The sequence below is a fragment of the Pogoniulus pusillus genome, chromosome 33 (genome assembly GCF_015220805.1).
Source record: "Pogoniulus pusillus isolate bPogPus1 chromosome 33, bPogPus1.pri, whole genome shotgun sequence".
NCBI classification, from domain to species: domain Eukaryota; kingdom Metazoa; phylum Chordata; class Aves; order Piciformes; family Lybiidae; genus Pogoniulus; species Pogoniulus pusillus.
Genome location: NC_087296.1, coordinates 12,548,282 through 12,562,703, shown reverse-complemented (window position 1 = coordinate 12,562,703; position 14,422 = coordinate 12,548,282). Strand labels below are relative to the sequence as shown.

Genomic DNA, 14,422 nt, shown 5'->3' with positions numbered 1-14,422 from the left:
GACAAGGAGTTAGTTGAAGATAAGGAGTTAGCTGAAGACAAGGACAAGGAGTTAGCTGAAGACAAGGAATTAGTTGAAGACAAGGAGTTAGCTGAAGACAAGGACAAGGAGTTAGCTGCTAAGAAGACAAGGACAAGGAGTTAGTTGAAGACAAGGAGTTAGTTGAAGACAAGAACAAGGAGTTAGCTGCTAGAAGACAAGGACAAGGAGTTAGTTGAAGACAAGGAGTTAGCTGAAGACAAGGACAAGGAGTTAGCTGCTAAGAAGACAAGGACAAGGAGTTAGCTGAAGACAAGGAGTTAGCTGAAGACAAGGAGATAGTTGAAGACAAGGAGTTAGCTGAAGACAAGGAGTTAGCTGAAGACAAGGAGTTAGCTGAAGACAAGGAGATAGTTGAAGACAAGGAGTTAGCTGAAGACAAGGACAAGGAGTTAGCTGAAGACAAGGAGTTAGTTGAAGACAAGGAGTTAGCTGAAGACAAGGGCAAGGAGTTAGCTGAAGACAAGGAGTTAGTTGAAGACAAGGAGTAAGCTGAAGACAAGGGCAAGGAGTTAGTTGAAGACAAGGAGTTAGCTGAAGACAAGGGCAAGGAGTTAGCTGCAAAGAAGACAAGAACAAGGAGTTAGTTGAAGACAAGGCCAAGAAAGGCCTGTTTAACAGTTCCTGTCTGCATTTCCATCTACTGCTGGGGGTATTTGGGGCATTGTAGTCTTGCCAGTGCTAGTTGGAAGAGGTTTTCATTGTGTGGGCTGAAATAGCAGAGAGAAGTAGACAGGTTTTTGGGCACACCATGTAGAAGGAGGTGGGTACCCACTAGCTTGATCCTTTGGAGCTAGATCATTTGGTCTGCTCTATCTCCACACAGCCCTCGCATCACAAAGCAGCTTTGGGTTGGCTTTAATTAGAGATGAGGAAAATTTGATGGGCTCTACATTATCAAACACGTTGGTTTAGTAGAAGCTTTCCCTGTTTTGGAGCTGCAGTAGGGTTCTTTTTCTTCATGCCTAGGCTAATAATGCTGCTCTCCATTCTGTGTACATTAGCACTGAGTTAGAATGACAATTCTGCTTCTCTTAAGTCCTTATCATTACACTGATGGCTTAATAATGTGGCCCTTAGATTTTTTTTAGTGGCTTTTATTGTTGCCTATTGTGAAGCTTTAACAACTTTTAATGTCATTTTCTCTCAGTCGTTTTCTAATACAGTCCTGAAATAAATTTCTTCTGTTCTGTTCACTCATTGTTTTTTGCTGCTTCAATGGGTTAAAGTGCCTATTACTGGTAAGTATACTGCAAGGAATGAGGAGAACTGCAGATCCTGAGGTGGTTTGAAGTGTGTGTGATTTAATATAGGTAGCACTACAATAAAAAGTGACTGCTGCATGTCACATTATTAGGCAGTTTAGCGAGGCAGAAATGTACTGAGATTAGCAACTTGGGTGACAGTTGGAAGAATCTGGTTTCTTAATAGGAGATTTCATTTCAGGAGGCATTAAGGGGGTTTGCATTTGTGGGGGGGGGGGGGGAATTGGAGAAAATCCCACCCTTGGGGGTGTTCATTTCCTCCTAGAGTGTTTTCCTTCCTAATCTGGATGCTTTGCAAAGCAAATGGCTTTCAAGGCAGCGTGGGGGGGGGGAGGTCAGCTAGAGGCTTCTCCTTTCCAAAGAAGGTTTCAATTAGGATTCTTTTTTTGTCCTCCCTCTGTAAATTCTTTTGAGCTGCTGATTGCTAATTTGAAAATAAAACATTGCCCAGCAGGGATTGACAAAATGCAATCACTTCATGCAGCTTTGACGTTTGGTTTTGATAAGAGGATTGGCATTTAGCGTAGGGCATTAGAGGAGACTTCTTTTGTTTACAGCGTGGCTGGAAATCAGCACAGTCAGCAGTTTTCATTTCTCCGCTCAAAGACCCGAGTGAAAGTGACCACTCTGCAGTGCTGCTTCATCTTCCCAAATGGAGGTGGTGTTCTGGAGTGGTAGCAGAATTGCTCCTCGTTTCACTGGGCTCTCAATGCGCTCTTTGTTGGGCTTGAGACAAATGCTGTGCTGGTACCACTTAGGGAGTTACTCTAATTTACTGTTTAAGGTGCAGCGTTGCTCTTGATACATATGGGTGATAGAGGCCTGGAGTTCCCAAGTACATTAATGTCATCAAGTTTTGTAGCTTCAAATAAAATGCCCCTCAGACATCTTTATGGCAGGATGAAGGATTGCAAACTTTTGTGCGTGTTTGCAGTAAAACTCCTTTATGCACTTGGCAGTCTGTACGTGCTGGAGAGTGAAGTGCTTTGCCTTCTCAGGAATTAGACAGGGGTTTGAAGGAGGAGGTTGAAAATAGATGTTGATGTGTCTAGCAGCAGGTTGCTGCTGCTCTGCGGGTACCTGATGCATTGATTTCTTGTGAGCGCAGATGAAAATCACAGCGCCACGGCGGAGTCCAGCCGGCTCCTGGATGTCCCTCGCTACCTCTGCGAAGGCACAGAATCCCCCTACCAGACCGGGCAGCTGCACCCTGCCATCAGGGTGGCTGATCTCCTGCAGCATATTAACCTCATGAAGACTTCTGACAGCTATGGATTTAAAGAGGAGTATGAGGTGAGACCTTCAGCGGTGAGTGTTTGCCCCTTGGCGAGGGGCAGGCTTTTGTCTGTGTGGCGTTGCAGAAGGATGCCACTAAACGTGGTGGGTTTAAGCCAAAAGCACATAGAGATAAGCAGGTGCAAGATTCCTCTCTGTGCAACTTCAAAATGAAATGGTGAATGGTTTGAACCTTTACAAGTGCCTGGAAGAAAAGCTCCCCCTCTGTGTGTCCCTTAGGCTAGAAGAAGACGTGCCCTGCTGAATCATTTCAACACGGTGTAAGAAGTTGCCAGCCTTTTATTGCTGCTTTTTAGTTGCAATACTGTAATTAGCTGTGTAAGCTTCCTGAGCCAGCTTCAGGGTGCATCTCCTGGATTAGGTTTTGTATAGGGTTAACACTCCTGGGGGAGTGACCCTGAACCTGACCCTGGGGGTCTTGGGCCCACCGGTTCAGGGTCACTCCCCCAGGAGTGTTAACCCTATACAGGTTTAACTAAAGATTTAACCTGGCTGGCATTGTCCAGTCACTGCTGAATGGAAGCACTCTCATGATTTATTCCAGCAGCTTGCTAGGGCAATTCTGAGACTAAACTCCAGCTGAGAAGCAGTAAAGACATGCTGAGGGTAGTAACATCCTCAAGTTCTAATTAGACCTGCCTGAGCATGTCTTCTTAATAATTTTGATGTTCATATGGAGGCACAAATTTCCCAGCACTGGAGGTAGATGAGTACAGATCCACTTCACTTCTCATCTCTGAATCTGTTGTGATTCTTTGGGGTTAGAGAGCATCAGGCAGGACACCCAGGAAAGATGGGAACGGTACTGCCAAGGTCTCTCTCAGAATACAGCTAGGTTTAAAATGAGTTTTCTCTGAGTAAGTAATCTCTTCTGACTCAGTTTTCAACCTTCTCTCCTTTCTGCAGCTGTCTCTCCTGTAACATAAGAAGTGGAATAAATAAATGTGTGGTTTTTAAAAGAATATTATTCTCCTTTCCTCTCTTTTCCTTAAGTACGCTTCGTTGTGCTCTGCCTAACTTCAGGGCTAAGCCCAAGTGTCACCCACTGCTGGGGGAGGGAGGGGGAGGGTGGCGACCTGTGCTAGTGGGAGGTGTCCCTGCCTATGGCAGGGGGTTGGAACTGGATGAGCTTTGAGGTCACTTCCAACCTAAACCATTCTGTGATGCTGTTCTTGCTGCTGCTTCTGCTAACCCTTCCAACAACATCTTTGCCCTGGCTTGAGCTTCTGAATGTACATTAAAGTGTTGTTTCCATGGCTACTCTGTGCCTTCTGGAGGTAACTTACCCAGATCAGGATGAGAGGACACCTGGAAGGAAAGAGTAGCATAGCCTTGCACCAGCTGTAAGATGTCTGCGGGCAATGAAGGAAGAACCAAGGAGGACCAAAAGCCGATTCTATCGCTGCTGAGAGATCAAACTCTTAAGAGGAGCTAAAACAAAGCGTAGAATCGTTTTGCTAGAGGGAAGGATATGAGGGCAATCACCAACAGTGAACACTGGCAGAGGAGATTCCCTGATGGCTTTGTAGGAAGAAAAGCCATTTTGCTAAGGACAGTGTAGTGCTGTAGTGGGCAGGCTCTCCTGTAAGAAGGGCGAGCTGTGCTCTCTCAGCTTGCCGTTGTTCCTCCATAGCAAGGAGGTCTGAGCAAGTTTAGCCTTCCAGCATTCCCAGGATCTCAAATCCCTCTGGAGTCCTTCAGTGACTCTGCCACTGACCTGTAGCAGTCAGAGGGAGAGAGCCTCCTTCCTCTTAGGCACGCTAGCCCGGTGAGCAGAGCAGAGGGGCGAAGCTGAGCTTGTCTTGGTGGTAGGGGCAGTTCTTTCCTTGGAGAGAAATTAATGGTCGGAATGTTTTCTTTCGGAACGTTTTTTATTTGTAGAGTTTCTTTGAGGGGCAGTCAGCTTCTTGGGATGTCGCTAAGAAGGATCAAAACAGAACAAAGAACCGCTATGGAAACATTATAGCATGTGAGTATCGGCGTGCTGGGCTTGGGGGCTAGCTGTACTCCTGCGCTACTCGTGCTCTGCTCTCTCTTTGCAACTCCCCCCCCCCGTGGCACAGCTGCTCTGTACCCCACGTGGAGAAGAAGGACAGGTTTAGTGGTCTGGCCTTGAGCCCTGTGGTAAAGGGTTGGACTTGATGATCATAGAATCATAGAATCACAGAATCAACCAGGTTGGAAGAGATCTCCAGGATCATCCAGTGCAACCTAGCACCCAGCCCTAGCCAGTCAACCAGACCATGGCACTAAGTGCCTCATCCAGGCTTTTCTTGAACACCTTCAGGGACAGTGAGTCCACCACCTCCCTGGGCAGCCCATTCCAATGCCAATCACTCTCTCTGTGAAGAACTTCCTCCTAGCATCCAGCCTATACCTACCCTGGCACAACTTGAGACTGTGTCGCCTTGTTCTGTTGCTGGGTGCCTGGGAGAAGAGGCCACCCCCCACCTGGCTACAATGTCCCTTCAGGTAGTTGTAGACAGTAATAAGATCACCCCTGAGCCTCCTCTTCTCCAGGCTAAACAACCCCAGCTCCCTCAGCCTCTCCTCATAGGGTTTGTGTTCCAGGCCCTATGATCTATGAGGTCTCTTCCAACCTTGGTGATGCTGTGATACTGTACTTGGTGCCATGGTCTGGCCTTGAGCCCTGTGGTAAAGGGTTGGACTTGATGATCTATGAGGTCTCTTCCAACCTTGGTGATACTGTGACACTGTGACAGTGCCTGCTCCAGCCTTTGTGGGGATCAGGGAGCTTTCCTTTTTTTTTTGGCCTTGACAGCTGAACTTTCTTCCTTTTGGAACTCAGGGCTGAGTGTGGTGTTTGCATCTCTGTTGTGCAAGCCGCGGTGAGCGCGTAAGCAGCGACCAGGTAGCGCTCATTCAATGGTGGGGGCTTTTCAGTTGCAGTGGGGTACTGCTTTCCAAAGGGCACTTGGGTCCTAGCAATGCAGGAACGAAGCTGCTGGAGGAGAAGCCCCCACCCTGAACGGGTAGAGTTCCCTCTCCATTGGATCCCAAGGGCATTGCCACCCCCCTGCTGTTGCACCTTCGTGGCTTATTTTTGAGCGTCTGGGTGCAAGCTTATGCAGAGTGGGGGTGGGAAGAAGGAAAGACTCCTCAGGCTTTCTGCTTGTTTTAGCTTGCCAGCAGTGGAGCTGATGTTAAAGGGGAGCTTTGAGCAAGTAACCTGGTTCCATTGTGCCTTTTCAGCCACGTGTTAATAGTGTGGTACCTTTCAGCTGCACTTAATGAGGTTTAAGGAGTGTTTGGGTAGTAACTGGAGACCTCAGGCGTAAACGGTGGCGGTTTGAGGGCTGGAGGTGGTGAGGCACTTTGCCACCAGCTGATTGGGGGTTTCTAGGTGGTTTTGCCCTTGTGTCTGACTTTAAAACAAACTCCCACTTCAGGAAGGCACTGTAACCGCTTGGTTTTTACAGATGACCACTCCAGGGTGATTTTGCAACCCGTTGAAGATGATCCATCTTCAGATTACATTAATGCCAACTACATAGATGTGAGTGGATTGCACAGCTTTCTCCCTCTCCATTTACCAGCTTCTCTATGTGAAACTATTGCATGTTATGCCTACAAAATATATTGAAAGCTTTCTTTTATTAAGAACAAAAATGTACACTTTCCTTGTTCTGCGTCCTACTACTCACTGACATTGTTGTGCTTTCTTTCACATCTGACTTTGGTTTGGGCTGTAGATTTGGCTGTACAGGGATGTAAGTACCACTATATGTGAATAACAGCATCCTATTGTGAATATTCACTATAGATATTGTTATGAATTGCTTTCCCCTCCTCTTTTTATCAGTTGATCACTGTGCATGCTTCATCTAGTTTCCCTCATCTGTTCTTTAAGAGTTTTCCTTTTGTGTGACTCTTTTTTTGTACCTGTTTCAAAAAGAGAATTGAGCCTCTAAGCAGAGCTCTGGATGTTATTAGTCAGGGGGACCTGTCAGAGAGAATTTCCCAGTCACTTTTGGGTTTTTAATGATGATGATTTTGGCCAATAGCTTTTCCTTTCCCTTGCCCCTGTTTCTACGTGGGAGAGTTATGGTGTACTGTAGTTGTCTGAAAGTGTACCTGTGAAGTAGTTGTAATATGTGTCTGGCAAAAAGGGAGGGGTTATGGCCTTTGGGGGGGGGGTTGCTTTGTTTGTTCTTAGCAGCTATTTAGACAATATTTAGCTGGCAATTGTCTTAAAGGTGCTGTATTGCAAAGTATATACACACACATATATATTTTAACCTAGGAGAAGCTCCCACTTGAAGAAAACCTCTCACTTCTGCATGAAACCTCTGAAGTTTGAAATTCCATGATTGGATTAAAATACAACTTGAAGAACACTAATTTATTGTTAAACACCTGATACAAGTAGGACATTGGAACAAATTCTGCCAAATGTGGTGTTAACAAAGCACAATTTTCATCTCATTAACAGCTTAGCAATAAATGAGTTGATAGAATCAGCCAGGATGGAAGAGACCTCCAGTCTCATCCAGTCCAACTTAGCACCTAGCAACCTGTTCAGTCAACTAGACCATGGCACTAAATGCCTCATCCAGGCTCCTCTTAAACACCTCCTGCTAATCTCTGAAGTCCCTTCCAATCTAAGCCATTATATACTTCTGTGTTGTCAGCAGCCCAAATTTTCATGGAATCACAGAATGGTTCAGGTTGGAAGGAACCTCAAAGCTCACCCAGTTCCAATGCCCTGCCATAGGCAGGGACACCTCTCTGATCATAGAATCCACCTGGTTGGAAGAGAGCTCCAAACTCATCCAGCCCAACCTTGCACCCAGCCCTGGCCAAGCAACCAGACCATGGCACTAAGTGCCCCAGCCAGGCTTGGCTTCAACACCTCCAGGCACAGAGACTCCACCACCTCCCTGGGCAGCCCATTCCAATGCCAATCACTCTCTCTGACAACAACTTCCTAACAACATCCAGCCTAGACCTCCCCTGGCACAGCTTGAGCCTCTGTCCCCTTGTTCTGTTGCTGCTTGCCTGGGAGCAGAGCCCAACCCCACCTGGCTACAGCCTCCCTTCAGGTAGTTGTAGAGAGCAGTGAGCTCTGCCCTGAGCCTCCTCTTCTGCAGGCTGCACACCCCCAGCTCCCTCAGCCTCCAGTTAACCAGGCCATGGCACTAAGTGCCTCATCCAGGCTTTCCTTCAACACCTCCAGGGATGGTGACTCCACCACCTCCCTGGGCAGCCCATTCCAATGCCAATCACTCTCTCTGCCAACAACTTCCTCCTAACATCCAACCTGAACCTGCCCTGGCAGAACTTGAGGCTGTTGTATGGAAAGCAGTTCTGCAGACCCTGGAATAGTCAGTACAAGTGGTTCTAAAGTGCATGGCTCTGGTTAATTTTCTTCTATAATTGCACCTAACTAATTTTTTTTCCTGTCCATTGTTGATTGCTAAATTATTTAAGACTCCCTTGACTTCCTAGGATAGAAAGATTTAGCTCCAGGTGTATTGCTGTCTCTTTATTGTGGTATTATAACATGTCAATCTCTGTGAAGTATTAGGCCCTGTGATACTTTGCCTGGGGCCTTGTACAAGAAAACTCTCCCAGATTTGTAATAATTCCAGTTCCCTGAGGAGGTTGTTTCTCTTATTTAGGAGGAAATTGAATCTTGTTATAACCAGACAAGGAAGGTCCAAATTAAAACTGGCACTTGGCAATTTTAAAGTGACACTTTTACCTTCTTTTGGAAAGCATTACTGAGTGGGAACCAGCATGGCAGAGGTTCCACTTTCATCATTTGAAGCTGGGACTGATATTAAGGACTCCAGGATAGCTTTTTGAGTCCTTTGATGCAATCTTGGTCTCTTGTGAAGCCAGGAGTAAAGATACTCAGAAGTGTTTTCATGAGCCTCAGAGGAAGATGCTTTCACTCTAGACAGGATAATGAAGCAGTCTGTGGAAAAAGGATATAAACTCCTTGGGTAGACTGAAATTCTTCACTTCTTTATAGCATAGCAGGAATCCAGGGACTTGTGCTTCTCTGTCATGCAGCACTAAAGGCCAGCAGCATGATAAAGCCATAGCCTAGAAAATAATGAGTTACTCTTAAACATTTGCACTTTGTGTCACAGAACCCCAGAACCTTAGAGGCTGGAAGGGACCTCCAGAGATCATCCAGTCCAACCCCCTGCCAAGGCAGCATCACCCAGGGCAGTTCACACAGGAATGCATCTAGGCAGGTTTGGAAAAGCTCCAGAGAAGGAGACTCCACAACCTCTCTGGGCAGCCTGCTCCAGGGCTCTGCCACCCTCACACCAAACAAGTTTCTCCCCATGTAAAGCTGAATCCTTCTCTGTTCCAGTTTGTATCCATTGCTCCTTGGCTTATTGCTGCTGACCACCACAAAGAGCTTGGCCCCAGGCACTGACCCCCACCCCTCAGAGATTTGTACACATTGCTCAGATCTCCTCTCAGCCTTCTCTGCTCCAGACTAACCAGCCCCAGGGCTCTCAGGCTCTCTCCATAGGGGAAATGCTCAAGCCCCCGAGACATCCTCCTGGCTCCCTGCTGGACTCCCTGCAGCAGGTCCCTGTCTCTCCTGACCTGGGGAGCCCAAAACTGGACACAGTATTGCAGCTTTGGTCTCACTAGAGCAGAGGGGGAGCAGAATCTCCCTAGCCCTGATGGCCACACATCTCCTGATGCACCCCAGGATGCCATTGGCTCTCTTGCCCACAAGGGCACATTCTGTATTGTCACCTCACCAGCAGTTTCCTATCTCTTTGTAGTTAATGTTGCTGGCACTGGCCAAAATACATCCTGAATTACTTGCTTAAGAGCAGCAGCTCTTGATTGTCTGTAGGCAGCTGATGAAAGCTGTACAGTACCCCCAGCTCTGGCAGAGGCCCATCCAGATGGAATCATAGAATCAGTCAGGGTTGGAAGGGACCACCAGGATCAGCCAGTGCCAACCCCCCTGCCATGCCCAGGGACACCCTACCCTAGAGCAGGCTGCACACAGCCTCACACAGCCTGGCCTCAAACACCTCCAGCCATGGGGCCTCAACCACCTCCCTGGGCAACCCATTCCAGCCTCTCACCACTCTCATGCTCAACAACTTCCTCCTCATGTCCAGCCTGAACCTCCCCACCTCCAGCTTTGCTCCATACCCCCCAGTCCTGGCACTCTCTGAGAGTCTAAAATGTCCCTCCCCAGCCTTTTTGTAGCCCACTTCAGATCCTGGAAGGCCACAAGAAGATCACCTGGGAGCCTCCTCTGCTGCAGCCTGCACAGCCCCAACTCTTTCAGTCTGTGCTCACAGCAGAGCTGCTGCAGTCCTCTCAGCATCCTCCTGGCCCTGCTCTGGACACTCTCCAGCATCTCCACATCCCTCTTGTGCCAGGGGCTCCAGAACTGGATGCAGTACTCCAGGTGGGGTCAGAGCAGAGCAGAGCAGAGGAGGAGAATCACCTCCCTGGCCCTGCTGGCCACACTGCTGCTGCTGCAGCCCAGGCTCTGCTTGGCTTTCTGGGCTGCAAGTGCACACTGCTGGCTCCTGCTGAGCTCCTCCTCCACCAGCACCCCCAAGTCCCCCTCCTCAGGGCTGCTCTCCAGCCAGTCAAGGAAAGGCTTAATCATGTAGAGTTATCTATCTACCTAAATACATATATGTGTGTGTGTATATACTGCTGCAGAAGATGCACTGCAGCAGGCCCTTGGTTCTGTGCAGACACCACAGTCCTCAGCTCTGCCCCCCTTAGGGCTTGGCTGCAAACTTCTTTGTGCCTTGCAGCCGTTCTCTGTTTAGACAGAGGCAAAAGCTGTGTAGCGTTCACTTTGGAGGCACAGATAAGCTGATGGCAAAGATTTTGACTCCATTTTTGCTTAATCCTGGCCAAATTTTCACTCCAATTTGAGTAAGCATCCCAATGTATGTGACTAGGAAGGTAATGCCACCAGAGGGCTCGTTTTTAGACCCAAAGGGAGCTGTGTGCAGCACACTGCAATGTCTGTTCAAGTCAGGTGTTCTGATTTCCATTCTATCTGTGGTCACTCAAACCTTGGCAGTATGAACTGGGTTTTTTTTTTAAGGTTTTGAGCTTCATGCTGCTCTAGATAATTGGGTTTGCTCTGAAAACCTTGCCTAGAGATAACTGTAGCACCCTTCTGCTTTTGTTTTCCCCTCTCTGTTAAGTAATGTGCTACTCAAACCAACTTATATTGCTGTTTTAGGGCTACCAGAGACCAAGTCACTACATTGCAACCCAAGGTAAGAATCTGGTAGCATTACTCAAGCTGACCAAGTGTGTTGTCCAGCAGTGTTTAGCTAATATGGGAGTGAGTGACAATAAAGCACCTCCAATATGGTGAGCTGTTACTGTAGATTCGTATCCCATATTCAGGTGGAATGTGAGCAAATGCAAGCACTGCACTAATTTATCATGTTAATTGGCTATTGAGCAAGTCTTTCAGTGATAAATTCAGCTGATAAAGTCAGAAGCCACTGCCCTGAGTTCCAATTAGGAAGATGAATAGAGAAGAGAGGCACGTGGACAGGGAAGAGAAGAGTTTCAACCTGCCTGCAGGCTTTTTGCTCTCCTCCTGCATCATTTTGCTGGGCATGTAAAATAATACATTTCCTCTCTGCTCTTTTACTGTCCAGGATGCAGATAGCAAAGATGGTAGCAATAAATCAACTGCTATCTCAGGATATCTGGGTAGAGTAAAGCCAGAGAAGGACAAAACCTCTCTTTATCATATAACACCCTGCTAATGAAAGGGGAGTTTGGGGGGGGGGGGGGGAAATTGCATTGCTATGGAAATGATTCATTTTCTGTCTGTGGTAAAACTCCTCACAATGAGGGCAAAACAAATAGATTAGCCTAAGATTGCACTGAAATATCAGAGGCTATGAATTAAGCTAAAAATAATTAGGTTTAGAGGTGCCATTATTTGATCTGTGAGTGTAACCAGGGAGCTGGCTGGAAATATCTTGTTAGTTGTAGCCACACATGGCAAAGACCTACCAAAGGCTTATTTCAGGGCAAAGGATGCTCAAATTTCTGTCCACAGGGTTTGTTATTTTAGATGTAAGTGCAGCTAAAGAGGTCTCTCCGTGGCAGTTAGATCTGCATTTGTGGTTTATTTTCTGGTTCACTGTGTAAATCGTTGCACATAATGGTGCTTAAAGGGCACTGTGATGGTTTGGGTGTTCCCTGCCCCCCCTACCCCCAGCACACTTTGGAGAATCACCCAGACCAGGCTCAGTCCATCTGGAAATTGAATGAAGCTTTATATTTACAGCTTAGCACAAGATCCAAGCTGAGAGTTGCAGTGTATACAGAAATAGGCAAGTTAAAAAGCAATACAGAAACACAACAGCCCCCCCAGAGTCCCCAGGAGGGGCTCCCGACCACCCTTCCACCTTCCTACCACCCCTCTACCTTACTCCAGACTTTGCCTTATGCTCAAGGTAGTTTGGAGGGTCAGCCAGGGGGGTTAGGAAGCAGAAGGATTACTCAGGCAGCAAGTTAGAGAGAAAAGTTCAGCCCAAAGCCCAGAGAGAGACTCCCTTACCTATATTGATATTCTTGTTTATACACATCTCAGCAAGCCTATGAGTGCAGCAGGCATCACCTTTGTTTCCTTTTCACTGCCTGTCATCTAATTCTTCTCACCAAAGTATCCCAGCTAGGCTCAAACTAGCACAGGCACCACAGTTTACTGCTGCTTTAGGAAAGCATAGGAAGGAAGGGCTGTGGTTGAGTCTTCAGGTGTGTGTTCTATGCAGCAGTGTTTTCCTGATGCTGGGCTGTGGTCAGGGAGCTGTTTCTGAGCTGATTGTAAGGGTGTAAAAGCCTCTGATGTGCAGTTGCCTCTTGTTCTGTGGCAAAGCTTAAGCAAGTGTTGCTCATTTGCCTCACAGGAAAGTAATTAAGTGTAGTTCAGCTGCCCTTCCATGGGCACTTCATGGCTCAGCACCTGCTGTACTTGCAGACTGTGCCAGGAGCTGGATGGTTTAGCCCACAGGGCCTGCCCTGCTAACCCCCTTGGGTGATGCTTCATTGCATTCTGGGTATCTCCCCCCTCAGCATCTCACATCCACCCAGGAGCTGGATGGTTAAGCCCACAGGATCTACCCCACCAAGCCCTTGGGTGATGCTTCACTGCACTGTGAGTATCTCCCCCCTCAGCATCTCACATCCACCCAGGAGCTGGATGGTTAAGCCCACAGGACCTGCTCTGCTAACCCCCTTGGGTGATGCTTCACTGCACTGTGGGTATCTCCCCCCTCAGCACCTCACATCCACCCAGGAGCTGGATGGTTAAGCCCACAGGATCTGCTCTGCTAACCCCCTTGGGTGATGCTTCACTGCACTGTGGGTATCTCCCCCACAGCATCTCACATCCACCCAGGAGCTGGATGGTTAAGCCCACAGGATCTGCCCCACCAGCCCCCTTGGGTGATGCTTCACTGCACTGTGGGTATCTCCCCCCTCAGCATCTCACATCCACCGCAGAGTATTTCACAGATGTAAAGCAAACCTAGAAATGTAGCTCTAGATGCAGTCACACCTTGCTGGGTGCTTGCAGTTTTGAAGCAACTTCTGGCACCTCAGCCCCTGAACCACCTGCTGGTGGTACCTTTCAAGTGGTAATTCGGTTAAACTGCGAGGGCTCAGCCTTGCTTAGAAATAACAACGCCGGCTGGAAACTGCCAGGGTGGTATCATGATGTGGTTTCCCAAGCTTTCATCTTGCAGCCAGTGCATTCATCTGTGTCAGCTCTGAAGAGCAGGGGAGCTTATTTTTAGCCTTGGCTTTGAGTGGTGTGTTTTTTGCTGCTGTGCAGAGCGCTGTTACCTGGAATGCTTCTCTTGCAGGTCCGGTTCACGAGACCGTGTATGACTTCTGGAGGATGATATGGCAGGAGCAGTCAGCCTGTGTCGTGATGGTCACCAACTTAGTGGAAGTGGGGAGAGTGAGTTTTCTGGTTTGGTTTTTCTTTGGGGGCTACAAGCCCAAAGAGAAACCTGCTGGCAAGACAGGCTGTCAGCAGGGTGTGGGAGAGGACCCTGCATCCTGAGCGGAGGGGAAGGGAAAGTCCAGGCGTTGGTGTGGTTACAGTGGTGTGTACAACCAACCAGAGCTAACTTCCTCGGGTGCTGTCTTACCTTCATGAGCAGTCAGAAGTTGTCTGGAGCCAAAATGCATAGTCCAGGCTAACTTCCTCAGGTGCTGTCTTACCTTCCTGAGCAGTCAGAAGTTGTCTGGAGCCAAAATGCATAGTCCAGGCCAACTTCCTCAGGTGCTGTCTTACCTTCATGAGCAGTCAGAAGTTGTCTGGAGCCAAAATTCATAGTCCAGGCTAACTTCCTCAGGTGCTGTCTTACCTTCCTGAGCAGTCAGAAGTTGTCTGGAGCCAAAATTCATAGTCCAGGCTAACTTCCTCAGGTGCTGTCTTACCTTCATGAGCAGTGAGAGTTACCTGGAGCCAAAATGCATAGTCCAGGCCAACTTCCTCAGGTGCTGTCTTACCTTCCTGAGCAGTCAGAAGTTGTCTGGAGCCAAAATTCATAGTCCAGGCTAACTTCCTCAGGTGCTGTCTTACCTTCATGAGCAGTCAGAAGTTGTCTGGAGCCAAAATGCATAGTCCAGGCTAACTTCCTCAAGTGCTGTCTTACCTTCCTGAGCAGTCAGAAGTTGTCTGGAGCCAAAATGCATAGTCCAGGCTAACTTCCTCAAGTGCTGTCTTACCTTCATGAGCAGTGAGAGTTGCCTGGAGCCAAAATTCATAGCTCAGATTTGTACCTTGTGACTCAGGTGAACAGTGT

At 47.9% G+C, this 14,422-nt stretch overlaps 1 protein-coding gene across 11 annotated transcripts in view; it reads left to right on the top strand.

Annotated features, from left to right (window-relative positions):
• PTPRK (protein tyrosine phosphatase receptor type K) overlaps positions 1–14,422 on the top strand; it is a 609,180-nt gene that overhangs the window by 555,704 nt on the left and 39,054 nt on the right. For 4 of the 11 annotated variants that reach the window (XM_064170304.1, XM_064170302.1, XM_064170300.1 and 1 more), the window contains 6 exons: positions 2,413–2,597; positions 4,482–4,569; positions 6,041–6,117; positions 6,314–6,331; positions 10,822–10,858; positions 13,472–13,569. In XM_064170304.1, the coding sequence (XP_064026374.1) occupies positions 2,413–2,597; positions 4,482–4,569; positions 6,041–6,117; positions 6,314–6,331; positions 10,822–10,858; positions 13,472–13,569 (503 nt within the window). Of the gene's footprint in view, positions 1–1,268; positions 1,281–2,412; positions 2,598–3,506; positions 3,563–4,481; positions 4,570–6,040; positions 6,118–6,313; positions 6,332–10,821; positions 10,859–13,471; positions 13,570–14,422 lie in introns of those variants that run through there. The other 7 variants (XM_064170307.1, XM_064170297.1, XM_064170301.1 and 4 more) reach the window with 4 other exon arrangements.